The following is a 13,195-nucleotide window of genomic DNA, read 5'->3' on the forward strand; positions in this document are numbered from 1 at the left end:
CTCTATAGACATGTGCCTTTGTGGCCTGTCAGGGGAACAGAGCATTTATGTTCCCTTGGTGAGTGATAAATGGCACAGGCCTGCCCTCAACCCAGGAGTAAATTCCAGAACAAATGGCTGGACATGCGAAATCTAGAACAATCTCAGGGACTCTGCATTCAGTGCTTGAATTATGAGAGAGGACGTGAGATGGACAAGATTCAGAAGCCCCACTCCCAGGTCCCCCCCCCCCACTTTTAAACCAAACAAGGCCCTCCACCCAGCTTTCTAAGACAGTAGCAAAGGGCGCCAGACCCTCTCTGCTCACCCCCCACCCCCATTTAGAGCACTGCCTACATGCAGCTCCTTTCCAGACGGGATTAGAACTCAGAAGCCCAGCACACACCCATCTCGAAAAGGGAGACAGAATCAGCCGGGTCCTATAATCACTAGGTTTTCGGCCTAGGCCTGGGAGACCAAAATTTAAATCCCAACTTAGCTGTGGACAAAGTGTGGCCTTGGATATGTCTGTCTCTCCCTCCCAGCCTCAGATTCTATATCTATAAAATGGGACTATTAAAGATCTTGGCCATGATCCAGCCAAAATAAACAATTATTATTATTTTTTTAGAAAAACACCTTGTTTTCAACTGGGGGCGGAATTAATGACTTGCCGAGATCTCTCAGATGGAAATTAAAGTAATTTAAGAAGCACATAAAATTTTGTAACTGGATCATGTAAATATAAGAGATAAACGGGTCCATCGATGGTTATTAGCCATAATCACTTAATGCAGAGGTTCTCAAACTTGGGTCTCCAAATGTTGTTGGACTACAACTCCCATCATCCTCAGCCACAATGACCTTTAGCTGGGGATGATGGGAGTTGTAGTCCAAAAACATCTGCCAAATTCAGAGACAGAATCTCATCGAATACCAGTTCCTGAGGGAGGCTGAGGAGGAGAACTATATGGCCTTCACGCCCGGTATGTGGCCTTCTTGGAGGCATCTGGCTAGCCACTGTGGCAATGTGACTAAATGGCCCTTCTAGATGACCCAGCAGGGCTCTCATATTCGTGAGAGAAGGTTGTTACCTGCCCTGAGCCTTGGGTGTCGGTTGGGCTACAAGCTGAAGAACTGAGGATGAACAAACCTTTGCCGCTCCTTGCTTTGACATTCTTACCTGTAGCTCCTTTTCCCTTTCCCAGACTGGCTGTACAGCACAGGAGGAAGACACGATTCCAGAATGAACTGCACTGCACAGGCCAGGATAATCAATGGAATTCTCTGCGGTGGGATGTGGTGATGGCCACCAGTGTGAATGGCTTTGAAAGGGGCTGAGACTAATTCATGGAGGGCAGGTCTATCAAAGGCTGCTAGCCTTGGGGGCTGTAGGCTACCTCCAGGCTCAGAGGCAGGATGCCTCCAAATACCAGGTGCAGGGGAGCAACGGCAGGAGAGGGGGCCTGCCTTCACCTCCTGCTTGTGAGCTTCCCAGGGGCATCTGGGAAGCAGGATGCCGAACTAGATGGGCTTTGGGCCTGATCCAGCAAGGCTCTTCTGACATTCTTGTGTCCCTTGCGAGTGCAGCACCAAAAGCTGTAAGTGTTGACAACATAAACCTCCCTGCTCTCTCTTACAAGTTATATAGCACTCACAGCTTATAGAGCCCTTTGACCACAGGAAGCGGCTTTATAGCAAATCAGACCATGGGTCCATCTAGCTTAGTATTGTCTGCACGGACTGGCAGCAGCTCTCCAGGGCTTCAGGTAGGAGTCCTTCCCAGCCATACCTGGATATACTGATGACTGAACCTGGGACCTTCTGCATGCAGAGCACGTGCTCTCCCACGGAAGATTACACACTTTAATGTGCTTGCCTTCACAACAACCCTGTGAAGCAGGCCACGGGGATTTCCATTTTTCAGAGGGTGGCACACAGAACCACCAGAAAGTGCATGGCAGAGGTCTGCTTGGAAACCGAGCCTCCCAGATAGAAAGCAAACTCTCCAACAGCCGAGCCACACAGACACTTCCTGCCGGCTGCCAGCAAGGCAGACCCCTTCTTCCGCAACCCAGTCCGAGAAGAAGGCAATCATTACGGAGTCAGACCCATACAGAGGATCAGAAGCAGAGTGGGTGCCTGTATCGAGGCTCATTCTAAGGAGAAGCGCAGGCGTCGACACCCACACGCACACCAGATCCCTCACTTACCTGTCCCAGGCCTGCCCATGATGATCTCCTTCTTGGGCGCAGGGTGGCTGGTGTACTCCCCAGGAACGATGACCGGCAGGAGGGCGGCTGGAGAGGGGTGGAAGGCGACGGGCTGGAAGGGGGAGGAGACACTGAAAATGGGTGGGGCCTGCTCAGGGGCCGAGACCACGCTGGGTTGGCTGGAAGGCAGAGTCCGGCCCACGTTGATGGGGACCGGCATCTGCAGCTGCCCCTTGCCTGGCAGGTGTTCCTTCGAGCCGACCTTCCCCATCCGGGGGCTGCCCACCCGTCCTTCGAGGGGCTTCTCCGTGAACTTGGAGGGCAGCGGCACATCTGGGTTGCGCACGATGACGGGAGAGTCCCTCTGCACGGCGGGCACTCGGCGCACGGTGGGGCTGGGGTCGGAGGTCAGCCCGGCTGGTGGAGGCACCAGCAGGAGCGGCGAGGCCTGCTGGGAGCGGGAGGAAAAGGGGCCGGCTCCTGCGGGAGAGACCGTCCGGAAGCCCGCGGGGGTGGAAGGGGTCGGGGTGTGCGAGACAGACTCCACCCCGGAGTCGAGGCTGTCGTTCTTGTGGAAGTCGGCGGCCGAGCCCGTGCTACTGTGATGGGATTCGGCTTTCCGCTTGCTGGGGCTCATGGGCACCGTGAAGGTCAGGTTGGACTGGAAGGTGGACATGAGGCCGGAGTGGTGGCGCTCCCGGGGGGCACCGTGGTGCAGCATCTCCGGGCTCAGCACGGTCCCCCCCACCCCCTTGGGGGTGCTGGCGCTCACGTGGCGACTGCGTGCCGCAGCCCGCTGGATCACAGGGGAGGCGTTGATGGGGCTGAAATTGGCCGGACGAAAGCCAAAGAGCGGGGAGGGCGAAGGCGAGGGGGCGGGCGAGAAGGGAGACTGGTTGGAGACGGGGGAGAAGGAGGGGGTTCCCGAGCGAGAGCTGCCCAGCGACACCAGCATGACGGCCGCCTCGCACTCGTCAAACTCAAAGCGAGACAAGTCGGCGGGGGCCACCAGGCGGGGCCGCGAGTCCCCCCGGGCGCTGCTGGCCTCGCTGTCCCGGGAGGTCTCGTCCCAGTCGAATTCGGCGCTGCCCTCCCGCAGCCCGCTGGCCCGGCCCTCCGAGAGGCTCTCCATCTCCTTGGTGCGCATGGAGAGGTGGCGGGAGCAGTAGCCCCGCCGCTGCGACTCCTTCATGCAGCCCTCCCGGGAACACAGCCGCCGCCACTGCTTGCCGTTGAACTTCTTGCGGATGCCGTTGGGCGTGCACACCACGTCCCCCTTCTGGTACTTCTGCTGGGCGGCTGTGAGGGGGGTGCGGGAGCGGGAGGAGCCGGGGGTGCTGCACTTGTCCACCGACATCACGCTGCTGCTGCGGCTCCCACTCGCTTCCGGGCTCAGCAGCGGGGACGGCTGCTCGGGGAGGCGGGGGAAGGCTGGCGACTTGGGCGGCGAAAGGATCTGGGGGGGCACGACGACAGATTTCTCCTCCGTCCGCACACCCGCACTGATTTTGGAGACCTCCGCGTCTTCTGGCTGCTTTGGCTCTGGGCAAGGGAGGGCCAGAGCTGCCGCCGCCTCCTCCGGGACAGGCAGCGGCTTTTCCGGGGGTTTGCTGTTGCTTTCTGACGAGGAGTCGCAGCTCCAAGGTGGGCGCAGGAGTCGCAGGGCGGAGCGTGGCACCCAGACCAAGTCTTTGCGGCTAGCGGCGGTGCCGGGCAGGACCATGGGGCGGGCAAAGCGCACTTTGTAGGAGGCTGGCTTGGCGCTCACCTCCACCACGGTGCCTTCCCGATACGCCGTTTCCTCGGAGTCTACACAAGCGCAGACAGGTGTGCCCACAGTCAAAGCGCCCGTTGGCGGCGTGGCATCCAAGACCACTTCCACCGCGCCAGAACTCAGGGCTCCTTCGTAGTAGGCCATCACGCGGTCGCTAATGAACTGGACTCCCAGGTCCTGCCCTCGGCGGACCTGCTTCACGATGGCGGGCTGGAAGAGTCCCTCGCGCTGGGCCAGCACCCGCTGAGAGCGCAGCTGCCGCAGATCATACTCACTCGGAGGCGCTGCCCACATGTCTCCCACCCCCTTGTCGTTCTCGTCTGCCGAGTGCTCGCTGGCGGTGTCAGTACTGGAGGAGGGACAGCGCCGGGCGGCATCTTCAGGGGGGGCCTCGCTACCGTTCGACTCTTCACCCCCTGGGTACTTCCTGCATGGCGCGCGCGATTTAAAAGTGGCCGTTTTGCGGTTCAGGGAGGCTTCCGGCCCGCAGGCTTCAACCCCGGGGTCCCCCTCGCCCTCGGGCAGTTTGTAGGGGTCGTCGTGAGCTCCCACCAATTCCCGCAAGCTGGAGTCCATCTTCACTTGCATGCGCCGGGCACCCACAAAGGCTGGGGGTTGATCTGGCGCCTCCTCTCCGGCTCCCTCGTTGGGTTTGGGGCCCTCCTCGAGTGCTGTCTTGCGTTTGTGGGCCCGGGTGGAGGGTGGGGAGCGGCCGCTGCTGTTGCTGCTGCTGCTGCTTGACGAGGAGGAGCTGGCATCCTTCCTCGCTGGTTTCATCTTCCCCCCAGGCTGGGTGTGGACTCAGGGAGCTAAGAAGAGAAAGACAAAGGAAAAGGTTACAGGGACAGATCTCGGCTCCTTCTGTCAAGAATACCGAGCGGTTTTCACTGTGATGGGGATTCCCAGAGGTTGTGGGCTACAGCTCCCACAGTCAAAGGCCACTGCAGCTGAGGATGATGGGAGTTGTAGTCAACAACATCTCGGGATCCCTGCTGCAAGGAACACTACTCTGAGCTGCAAACCGCCATCCTGCCTGACCCGGCTCCATCCTCTCCGCCACCCTTTCTTGCTGTTTTCATTTTCCAGTCCTGCCAAGGTTCCTTGCTCTTCCTCGGCTCCAGCCCTGCACATGCCATCTCCTCCCAACACAACCAGCCTGGTATTTCTCACTCCTAGGAGGCCAATGCCACTGCCTTCCATTCCCAATCCAAATCCCTGTCTGACTTCTCCCATTCCAGGGAACCAAAACACTCCGAGTCCCAGCCTGAGTGCATTCAGAAATGGAAAGCGCACGCACTTCTTGTATGCAACCATAAATGCACACCCAGGCACAGGAAGGGTTATCTGCACACTGCGGAAGGGGTGTTCAGCTTGGGAAAGGAAAGCTAGCTGGGTGAAGTATAAGCAGGGAAGGTCAACACATACTCAGCCGAACTAGAACAAGTGAGGAATTGTTTTTGTTGTACTGGATCCAGAACAAATGTCCTAAATGCTGGAAGTGCACACCTTCCAAGTAAATAAATCATAGGTTCTGTGTTGCTTTTATTTTCCCCATCAAACACTTCTATCTAAAGAAGCATTCTGTGTAACCTGAAAGCTTGCACTTTCAGCATGTTTAACATTAGGCCCCTGGTTGGCAATTGTTCTGTTGTTTTAACCTTAGGCCAAATTTTGAATCTGACAAGGGCCACATTAGTTCTGACCACAGCATCTCAGCTGAGACACAAGCAAAAAGCTGTTTAGCCTCATCTTCCCAGGATGAAGAGAGACAAAAGTTTTGACAGAGCCTTTACACTAGCCAAGACACAGGAGAATGGGAGTGAGCATAAATCGATATGACTGGAGAAGCAGGGTAGGGCTGTGGCGTTAAAGAGCCCTCTAAGTACATTCTGGCTCCTGAGACAGAAGACATCCGAGGTGCATAATGAAGAAAGGGGGTCTTTGGGACAGGGTGTTGTACGGTGGGGAGCTAGGAAGCCCCTGGGGACTATCCTGACATTAGATAGCCCAGTAAAAGCAATCTCCCCCCTTGTTTCATGGGAGCAATACAGCCTCAAAACACTTTGACCCCGAGTTCCCTTGGTCTTGGACACACAGGAACATAGGAAGCTGCCTTATACCAAGTCAGATACTTGGTCCATCTGGCTCAATACTGTCTACACTGACTGGCAGCAGCTCTCCAAGATTTCAGGCAGGAGTCTTTTGCAGCCTTATCTGGAGATGCTACCAGGGATCAAGCCTGGGACCTCACCGGCTTGGACCTTCTGCATGGAAAGCGGATTCCCTTCCACGGAACAACAGCCCCATCCCCTACCTGTTGCCTGGCACAACAGGGTGAACTTAGAGCAGTATTTAGAAAGGGTTTACCTCTTTGCTCACATTTCTCTGTCAGGGGTGGGGAGATGAGCAGGAGATTTTTGGGAGGCCTCCAAAGGAATCCTCCCTAGTTCCCATCTCGCTCAGTGCCTAAAGACGGGAGGAGAGAGCCCAGGAATGCTGACACTGTTCCAACCCATCCACTAACTTAGTCAAACAGAAGCGAGGCCATGTTTCCTCCTTTCTCCCACCCAACAAAAAAGGGAGGGTCAAGATGCTTCCTGGAAAAACAGACCATGGCTCAACAAACTCAAGGATGGTACTCATGTACTTTATTGTTCTGAACTCCACCCTGCCCCCAGCTTCCATGTGTCAACTTCCTCAACAGAGGTTATCTCAGACTCCCCACAGCAGTCCCTGTTTGCAGACTCTCTAAGCACCCCACAACTCCTCCCACCATTCCACAGACCCCTCTGCTTCCTTTCTACAATGAATAGCCTTCTAAGTCCTCTCACCCTAATCCCAGATGTGCCTATACTCAGCAGCTCAGTCAGGTTGCCAGCTCGGACTTAAACTATTCCTGGAGATATTCCCCACCTCCCCACCCATTATTAAAACCTCCAGAATTGCTTTCAGTAGTGACCTGAGGATTGATGCCAGTTTCTGGAGACTCCAGGCCAATCCAAGAGTGTTGGCAAGCCTCGTCCTTGATAGTGAAGGAACAGCACTCTGCACATGCCTAAAGACACTCTTCCTTTACTGTTAAACCCCACATATTATCAAGCAACCCTGGGACATTGAACAAGTAGCCCAGATAATACCTGACGAGGCTGGCACAAATTACTTCCCACTAGGTGCCTCCCCTCCTTGATCCAGACTTCCCCCTGTGTCCCTGCACAATCCCCTAGGCTAGGGGGTGTTCTGGAGGCATCTTTTCCCCACCAGGGTCTCACCCCCACTTTCAGATACACATGCCTCCCCCCCCATGGTCAACATGGGGGCCACACTCCCATACGTGGCTTGATCTTCCAAAGGAAGCCACCTAAACACCCAGCCCTCTCCCACGAGGTGACCTTGCTCACCTCAAGTGCTTCCAGAGGCTGGAAGGCTTTCCTATGCCGATGCAGAGGCACGTACAACCCACCGCTCTTCCCAAAGGCCTCCCACCTCCCACGTTATGCAACTCCTACCTTCTCAGGCCCCGGCTCGCTCCTTGCTCCCGGCCACCCCACTACACTCATTGGCCAGCATCCCCAACCCCCACCCCATCCCTCTATCCCATTACAACTGGTGCTGAGTCTCAGCCTGGAACCCTGTCTGCTCAAGCCCATCCCATAATTGTCTGTCTCTCTCCCCCCCCTCTCCTCTGGTACATCCCAAGTCTCTCCATCCCCCCACTCTCCATTCCTTGGAAGAGGCCCGGGCAAAGTTAGTGCCTTCCTGGTCCCCTTTTCAGAAGCAACCAAACAGGCACCTCCCAACTCCCTTTGCGGGGGAACCAATAACAGTTGTGGCCACTAAGAAGTGGGCAGCAGAGCTGGAGCTACTGCTGGTGTCTCCTCTTCAGCAACTCCTGGGGTCCCCATTTTGTGGAACTAGCTTTGATACCTCCCAGGATCTAATTTAGGGGGAGGGCTTAAAGTTGGTGCATTCCATCCCCTCTTCCTTTTTCCTTTGAAGGGCTATGGAGAGAATGTTACCCTTCCTGGGTCTTCTTATTCCCCCCCGGGGGGGCAACTGGAGCTGGTACCTCCCAACGCACCTCTTACCTCGATGACCTCCCTTTCCAGGGAGTTAAGAAAAGCCAGAAGCCCCCTATCCAGGGAAGTCTTGGTACAGTCCAGCCACCCCTCTACTTCCCCCCGATGGTCCAGCCCGAGCCCCTCTCGGCCCCTCCGAGCCCCTTTTACTCCAACAGACAAAATGGTGAATGAATCTGGACCAGCTGGAACCGCTATCCAATCAGCACCCACAACTATGTGACAGATTTTCACAACCTCCAATGACTGTTCACCAGAGCTTGCGCAGGCCCCACCCCTCAAGACAAGCATTCGGCATCGCCTATCAGCATTCAAAGGGGGTGGCTGGCCTGTTAAAAGTATACCTGCCCCTCCCTGGAGAGGAACATTTACAGTAGCCTGTAAAAAGACCAGTGAAGGAAGAAGAGGAAGAAGCTCAACGTACAGTAGCCAATAGGGATGAAGAGGTGGAGCAAGAGCACAGACTTGTTTACCTGGTGCTAGCCGAACAGGAAGAGCAGGGTTACTCTGAGCTGCATGGGATATGTAGTCCTCAAGGATTTTCACCCTCAGCTGACTGAGCCTTTTAACTCTCAAAGAAAAACTTTAATTCCCATGATGCCTCGCGACACGGGGCTGAGGCAGGAAGGAGGAGCCAACACTTTATGGGACTTGTAGTTCTTACTACTATTCCTCGTACTCCGAGTTCCTAAACTGTAGAAGGGCGAAAACACCAACTCCCATCGTCCTTTGTGCCGAAGCCTCAGCTCCTTCTGAAAGATGGGCGCGCAGAGCCTCATGGGCATCGTAGTCATGGCTCCTTCGAAATGTTATGAAAGGAAGCAGGAAGTTCTCACGGAAACAACCACAACTCCCAGTAGGCCCTGCGCACCGCTTCTCAGGGCGGCAGGGATGCCAGATCCCTCATGGGAGTGATAGTATTCAGGACCAGCACACCTCACAGGAAAAGCTAAGGAACGCGACCGTAATAAGACTAGAGGGCTGATCATGCTTTGGGGCCATAGAGCTCCCAACAGGCAGCGTCCACCGGCGGCCTCATGGGATTTATAGTCCGCGGAGGCGACGCGCCCTCTAGGGTATCCTAGGGGGTTCCCCCAGGAAAAACTACAACTCCCATCAAGCCCCGCTGGTGACTTCCAACCCATCCCCTCCCCCCGCAGAGCTGCAAAGTACAACTCCTGAGGTGAGCGGGTGGGGGGACTTCGTTCCCATCCCAGGTCGCCTCCGCAGAAGGGTCATTTGAATTTAATTTGCATATTCATTAACTCACCCGTGGTCCGCTCCTGGTCTCTCTTGCCCGGGCCGGGCCCCTCGCGCTTCCCCTCAGCAACAGCGGAGCCGCCACCGACAGCGCCGCGGCCAATCAGCGTCCGGACCGGGATCCCCTTCCCCACGTGGGATCGGAGAGGCGGGGCCGGCAACAGCCAATCCCTGCCTGGGGCGGCCGAGGAATGAGGTCACCATGGTGAACATGCATTGGCCCGCACTGCCGGAGTTGGTAGCCAATTAGAAGACGCCTTCCGGAAGACAGGAACAGGCGAGAAGTCGGAGTTGTGTTTATTTGGGAAATCTGGAGATGCGGCTGTTCCTAGAGAACTTGCGGCTGCCTCCCGCGTGCACACCTGTGTGTGTGCATCACACACACCCGTATCACAAGCGCGTGCAATGCACAGCTCCCTCTCCGCCAGCATGAGCCCAATGCCCCACTGCCATTCCGTGTCGGAGCAAGAGGAGGGCATGCCAAGCGAATGCGAGCGAGTGGGCAGCTCCAATTCTCCTTGGCATCCGTAGCCAACAGTGAGCCGGAGCGTGATGCAGTCTTAACCCTCCCAGACAGGCAAACTAGCGCGTACCACGGAAATGCACGTAGGCCTTCGGTATGTAACGCACTCCCCACCTACCCCTGCTGGGGTTTGCAGTATAATTCCTGAGAGAAGGAACGCACACATTCCTGCAAATTCTCCTCTCTAGAGGGCTTGGCTGCATGTCCTTTCGCTTGCATAACATGTCTGGTCGCTCAATTATGCAGATGAGTTACTTAAAAGGTAGTGAAATCAAAGAACTCGCCCGGGGCTAGGGAGTCCTGCCAGTGTTTAGGGTCCCTTCTCAATGAGAGTGTAGTGTTTGGCTTGGGTTTTCATCCCCCCTCCCCCCCCCGAAAACTCAGGAACATACAAAGCTGCCATGTACTGAGTCAGACCATTGGTCCATCTAGCTCAGTATTGTCTACACAGACTGGCAGTGGCTCGTCCAAGGTATTAGGCAGGAGTCTCTCTCAGCCCTCTCTGTGAGATGCTGCCAGGGAGGGAACCTGGAACCTTATGCATGCTGGTGTTCTCCCCAGAGCAGCCCCATCCCCTAAAGGGGAATATCTTATGGTGCTCACACATGTAGTCTCCCATTCAAATGCAAAACAGGGTGGACCCTGCTTAGCAAAGAGGACAATCCATGCTTGCTACCACATGACCAGCTCCCCTCTCCACTCCATTTGCACCCCATCTTCCTCACCCTGGTATGGATGGATCGGTGATTGGGGGGTCTTATGCTAGAGTATGGATCCACAACTGAAGCCCCTCTGGGCCAAAATGCAGCCCCTTTAGGGGTCACTCTGGCGCAGCAGTTCAGCCCAGAAGGAAAGAGGGGTGTGGAGAGTGAGCTCTGCTTATAGGACTTCTCAGCAGATTTATCTGAGTTGTGGGATTGAGGCCTTGGCCCACCAGCTCCACCCATCCCCATCCTTCTTGCAGTTGCTATCTGGCCAAACTAGCCGCAGGACAGGAGGCAGGGGGAGGGTCATTTTAGGTGCTTGGGCCGGCATGGGCTCAGGGGGCAGCAGGGGCCAGGCCTCTGTAACCATAGGTTCCACACTGCCCCTCCTTCTCCCTGCCGGGCCACGCTGTTCATTGATGGGGCAGCGCACCATATTGTCTTTCGACTCCGAGAGTAAAATGTTTCAGGCCTCCCCTGTGATGATGGCACCAGAGTTTCACTGTCCTCCTTCTGGTGGGGCGGCGGGGGGTTTCCTTCCCTGTTGGCCAAGGAATCCGTGCATGTTGAAGAGCAGGGTTTCCCAACCTTTGGTACTCCAGGGATTCTCAGTGTTGGGTCCCCAGATGGTATTGGACTTCAACTCCCATAATCCCCAGCCCCAGTGGTGTTTGGTTGGGGACTATGGGAGTTGAAGTCCATTAACATCTGGAGACCCAGCATTGAGAATCCCTGCTCCAGATGTTGCTGGCGTTGTCAGCAACATCTGGAGTGCCACAGGTTGGGAAACCCTGTTGTAGAGGATTCTGGGGGATATTCTGGGAGACAAACTATGTTCCCAAAGAGGGTGGATCACAGGCCTTTCGTGATCACGTGTTGTAGATCTCATTTGTCCTGCAGAAACTGAGGTGCGCCCTGGAAAACCCAGTTCCCTTGCAGTGCAGGTTGCAGGAGAAAGACTGGTCAGAGGTGGACAAATTGACTTTTAGGGGAAGCTCATTTGCTAGTCCTCTCATGGAGAACTCCCTAATAAGCTCCCAGGAGTGCAGTTGCCAAACTCTTCCCTGGAGTCTAATTTAAACATGTGCCCCTTGTTCGTTGATGCTCAATCCAGCAATCAGGAGGGACAGGGGGTCTTGTTACCGTGCTGTCCAGATGTGGAGGGTGTGTGTGTGGACTGGGCACACCTGAGAGGCTGGCTTCTGCACACTGTCAGTGTGTTGGGAGGAACACCAGCTGCCACCAGTCACACATCTGCATTCTGTACAGCTCTTTATCTGAGCATAGGCAGAGTGCCTGTATGTGGAACATGCAAAGCGTCTTTCCTTCCTGACAGGACTGAAGTACAAAGTATTCATGGGCAAAGGGCTTTGCTCTTAGAAAGCGGTAGTCTCTTCTTTCTCCTCTCTTAGATCTTGAGGAAAGGAGAGAAAGAACTGCTGAGCAAACAGATTCCCCACCCCCATCCCGCCATGACTTTAGAAGAAGATAAAACTTTGGTCAGCTGGGCCAGTGCAGTGTTTGCCCAGAGGCAATCTTCGTTTTGATCCTAAATAGACGTAAGTTGCCGGTTTGAATCCCTGCTGGTATGGGATTCACCGATATCGGGCAGCAGCAATATAGCAAGATGCTGAAAGGCAACATCTCAGACTGTGCAGGAAATGGCAATGGCAAACCCCTCCTGTATTCTACCAAAGAAAACCACAGGGCTCTGTGGGTGCCAGGATTCGAAACTGACTCGACATCACACTTTACCTTTAGCCTGACCATCCTGAGGAGGAGGGATTACCCCATTTTCTATATACCATGGGTGGTTTTACAGGTGAGATTAGCAAAGCAGAGAAGGTTTTATACACAGAAGCATGTCTTAACTCAGGGGTTTCCAAACTCAGGTCCCCCAGATGCTGTTGGACTACAGCACCCATCACCCCTGCTGCATTGTGGCAGGAGATGATGGGAGTTGTAGTCCAGCAGCATCTGGCGACCCAAGTTTGAGGACCCTGGCTTGACGTGCGTGCAGTTTTTTGGCACCACTTCTGTTTTTAGGGACTTGACATTTTGAGATCCTCTCAGCCCTCTTCACTGTATGGGATTGCTGTTGAAACATAGCAGCAGCTCGTGCCCAAGAATCTTTTGTTCATAAAGAATCCCAGGCAACCCAGAGCCCTACCTGGACATGTACAAACTTATTCTGCCTTCTTTCCGTTTGCTTTGGCTCTGAATGCTCAGGCTAGAAGAAAACATTTTGTAAGATCTGAAAGACTGTGGCACGTTTCAATAAGCTGTCGGTACAGTAACTGATTGAATGCCCCCTGTGCCTTGTGTTTCTGTGAACAAGGGTAAAAGAAAAGGAACTGCCTTGATGTTCCTTGATTGATTGATTGATTGATTGATTGATTGATTAAGTGCCATCAAGTCGGTGTTGACTCTTAGCGACCACATAGATAGATTCTCTCCAGGACAGATAGATTCTCTCTTCTACTTGGCCTTTAAGGTCTCTCAGTGGTGCATTCATTGCTGTCGTAATCGAGTCCACCCACCTTGCTGCTGGTCATCCTCTTCTTCTCTTTCCTCCCACTTTCCCCAGCATTATGGACTTCTCAAGGGAGCTGGGTCTTCGCATAATGTGTCCGAAGTATGATAGTTTGAGCCTGGTCATTGTGCCT

The 13,195-nt window shown here is 54.8% G+C and overlaps 2 protein-coding genes across 6 annotated transcripts in view; one reads left to right on the forward strand and one right to left on the reverse strand.

The window, feature by feature from the left end:
* CIC (capicua transcriptional repressor) overlaps positions 1 to 9,427 on the reverse strand; it is a 43,324-nt gene extending 33,897 nt beyond the window's left edge. For 2 of the 5 annotated variants that reach the window (XM_053267878.1, XM_053267873.1), the window contains exons 1-2: positions 8,045 to 8,164; positions 2,193 to 4,775 (exon numbers count right to left, since the gene is read on the reverse strand). In XM_053267878.1, coding sequence (XP_053123853.1) covers positions 2,193 to 4,743 — 2,551 coding nt within the window. In that variant the 5' untranslated portion in view covers positions 4,744 to 4,775; positions 8,045 to 8,164. Of the gene's footprint in view, positions 1 to 2,192; positions 4,776 to 8,044; positions 8,188 to 8,515; positions 8,748 to 9,312 lie in introns of those variants that run through there. The other 3 variants (XM_053267876.1, XM_053267877.1, XM_053267874.1) reach the window with 3 other exon arrangements.
* A 100-nt stretch (positions 9,428 to 9,527) lies between these two features.
* ERF (ETS2 repressor factor) overlaps positions 9,528 to 13,195 on the forward strand; it is a 38,743-nt gene continuing 35,075 nt past the window's right edge. The window contains exon 1 of the mRNA XM_053267882.1: positions 9,528 to 9,919. Coding sequence (XP_053123857.1) covers positions 9,903 to 9,919 — 17 coding nt within the window. The 5' untranslated portion in view covers positions 9,528 to 9,902. The remainder of the gene's footprint in view (positions 9,920 to 13,195) is intronic.

The sequence above is a fragment of the Hemicordylus capensis genome, chromosome 7 (genome assembly GCF_027244095.1).
Source record: "Hemicordylus capensis ecotype Gifberg chromosome 7, rHemCap1.1.pri, whole genome shotgun sequence".
Taxonomy (NCBI): Eukaryota; Metazoa; Chordata; class Lepidosauria; order Squamata; family Cordylidae; genus Hemicordylus; species Hemicordylus capensis.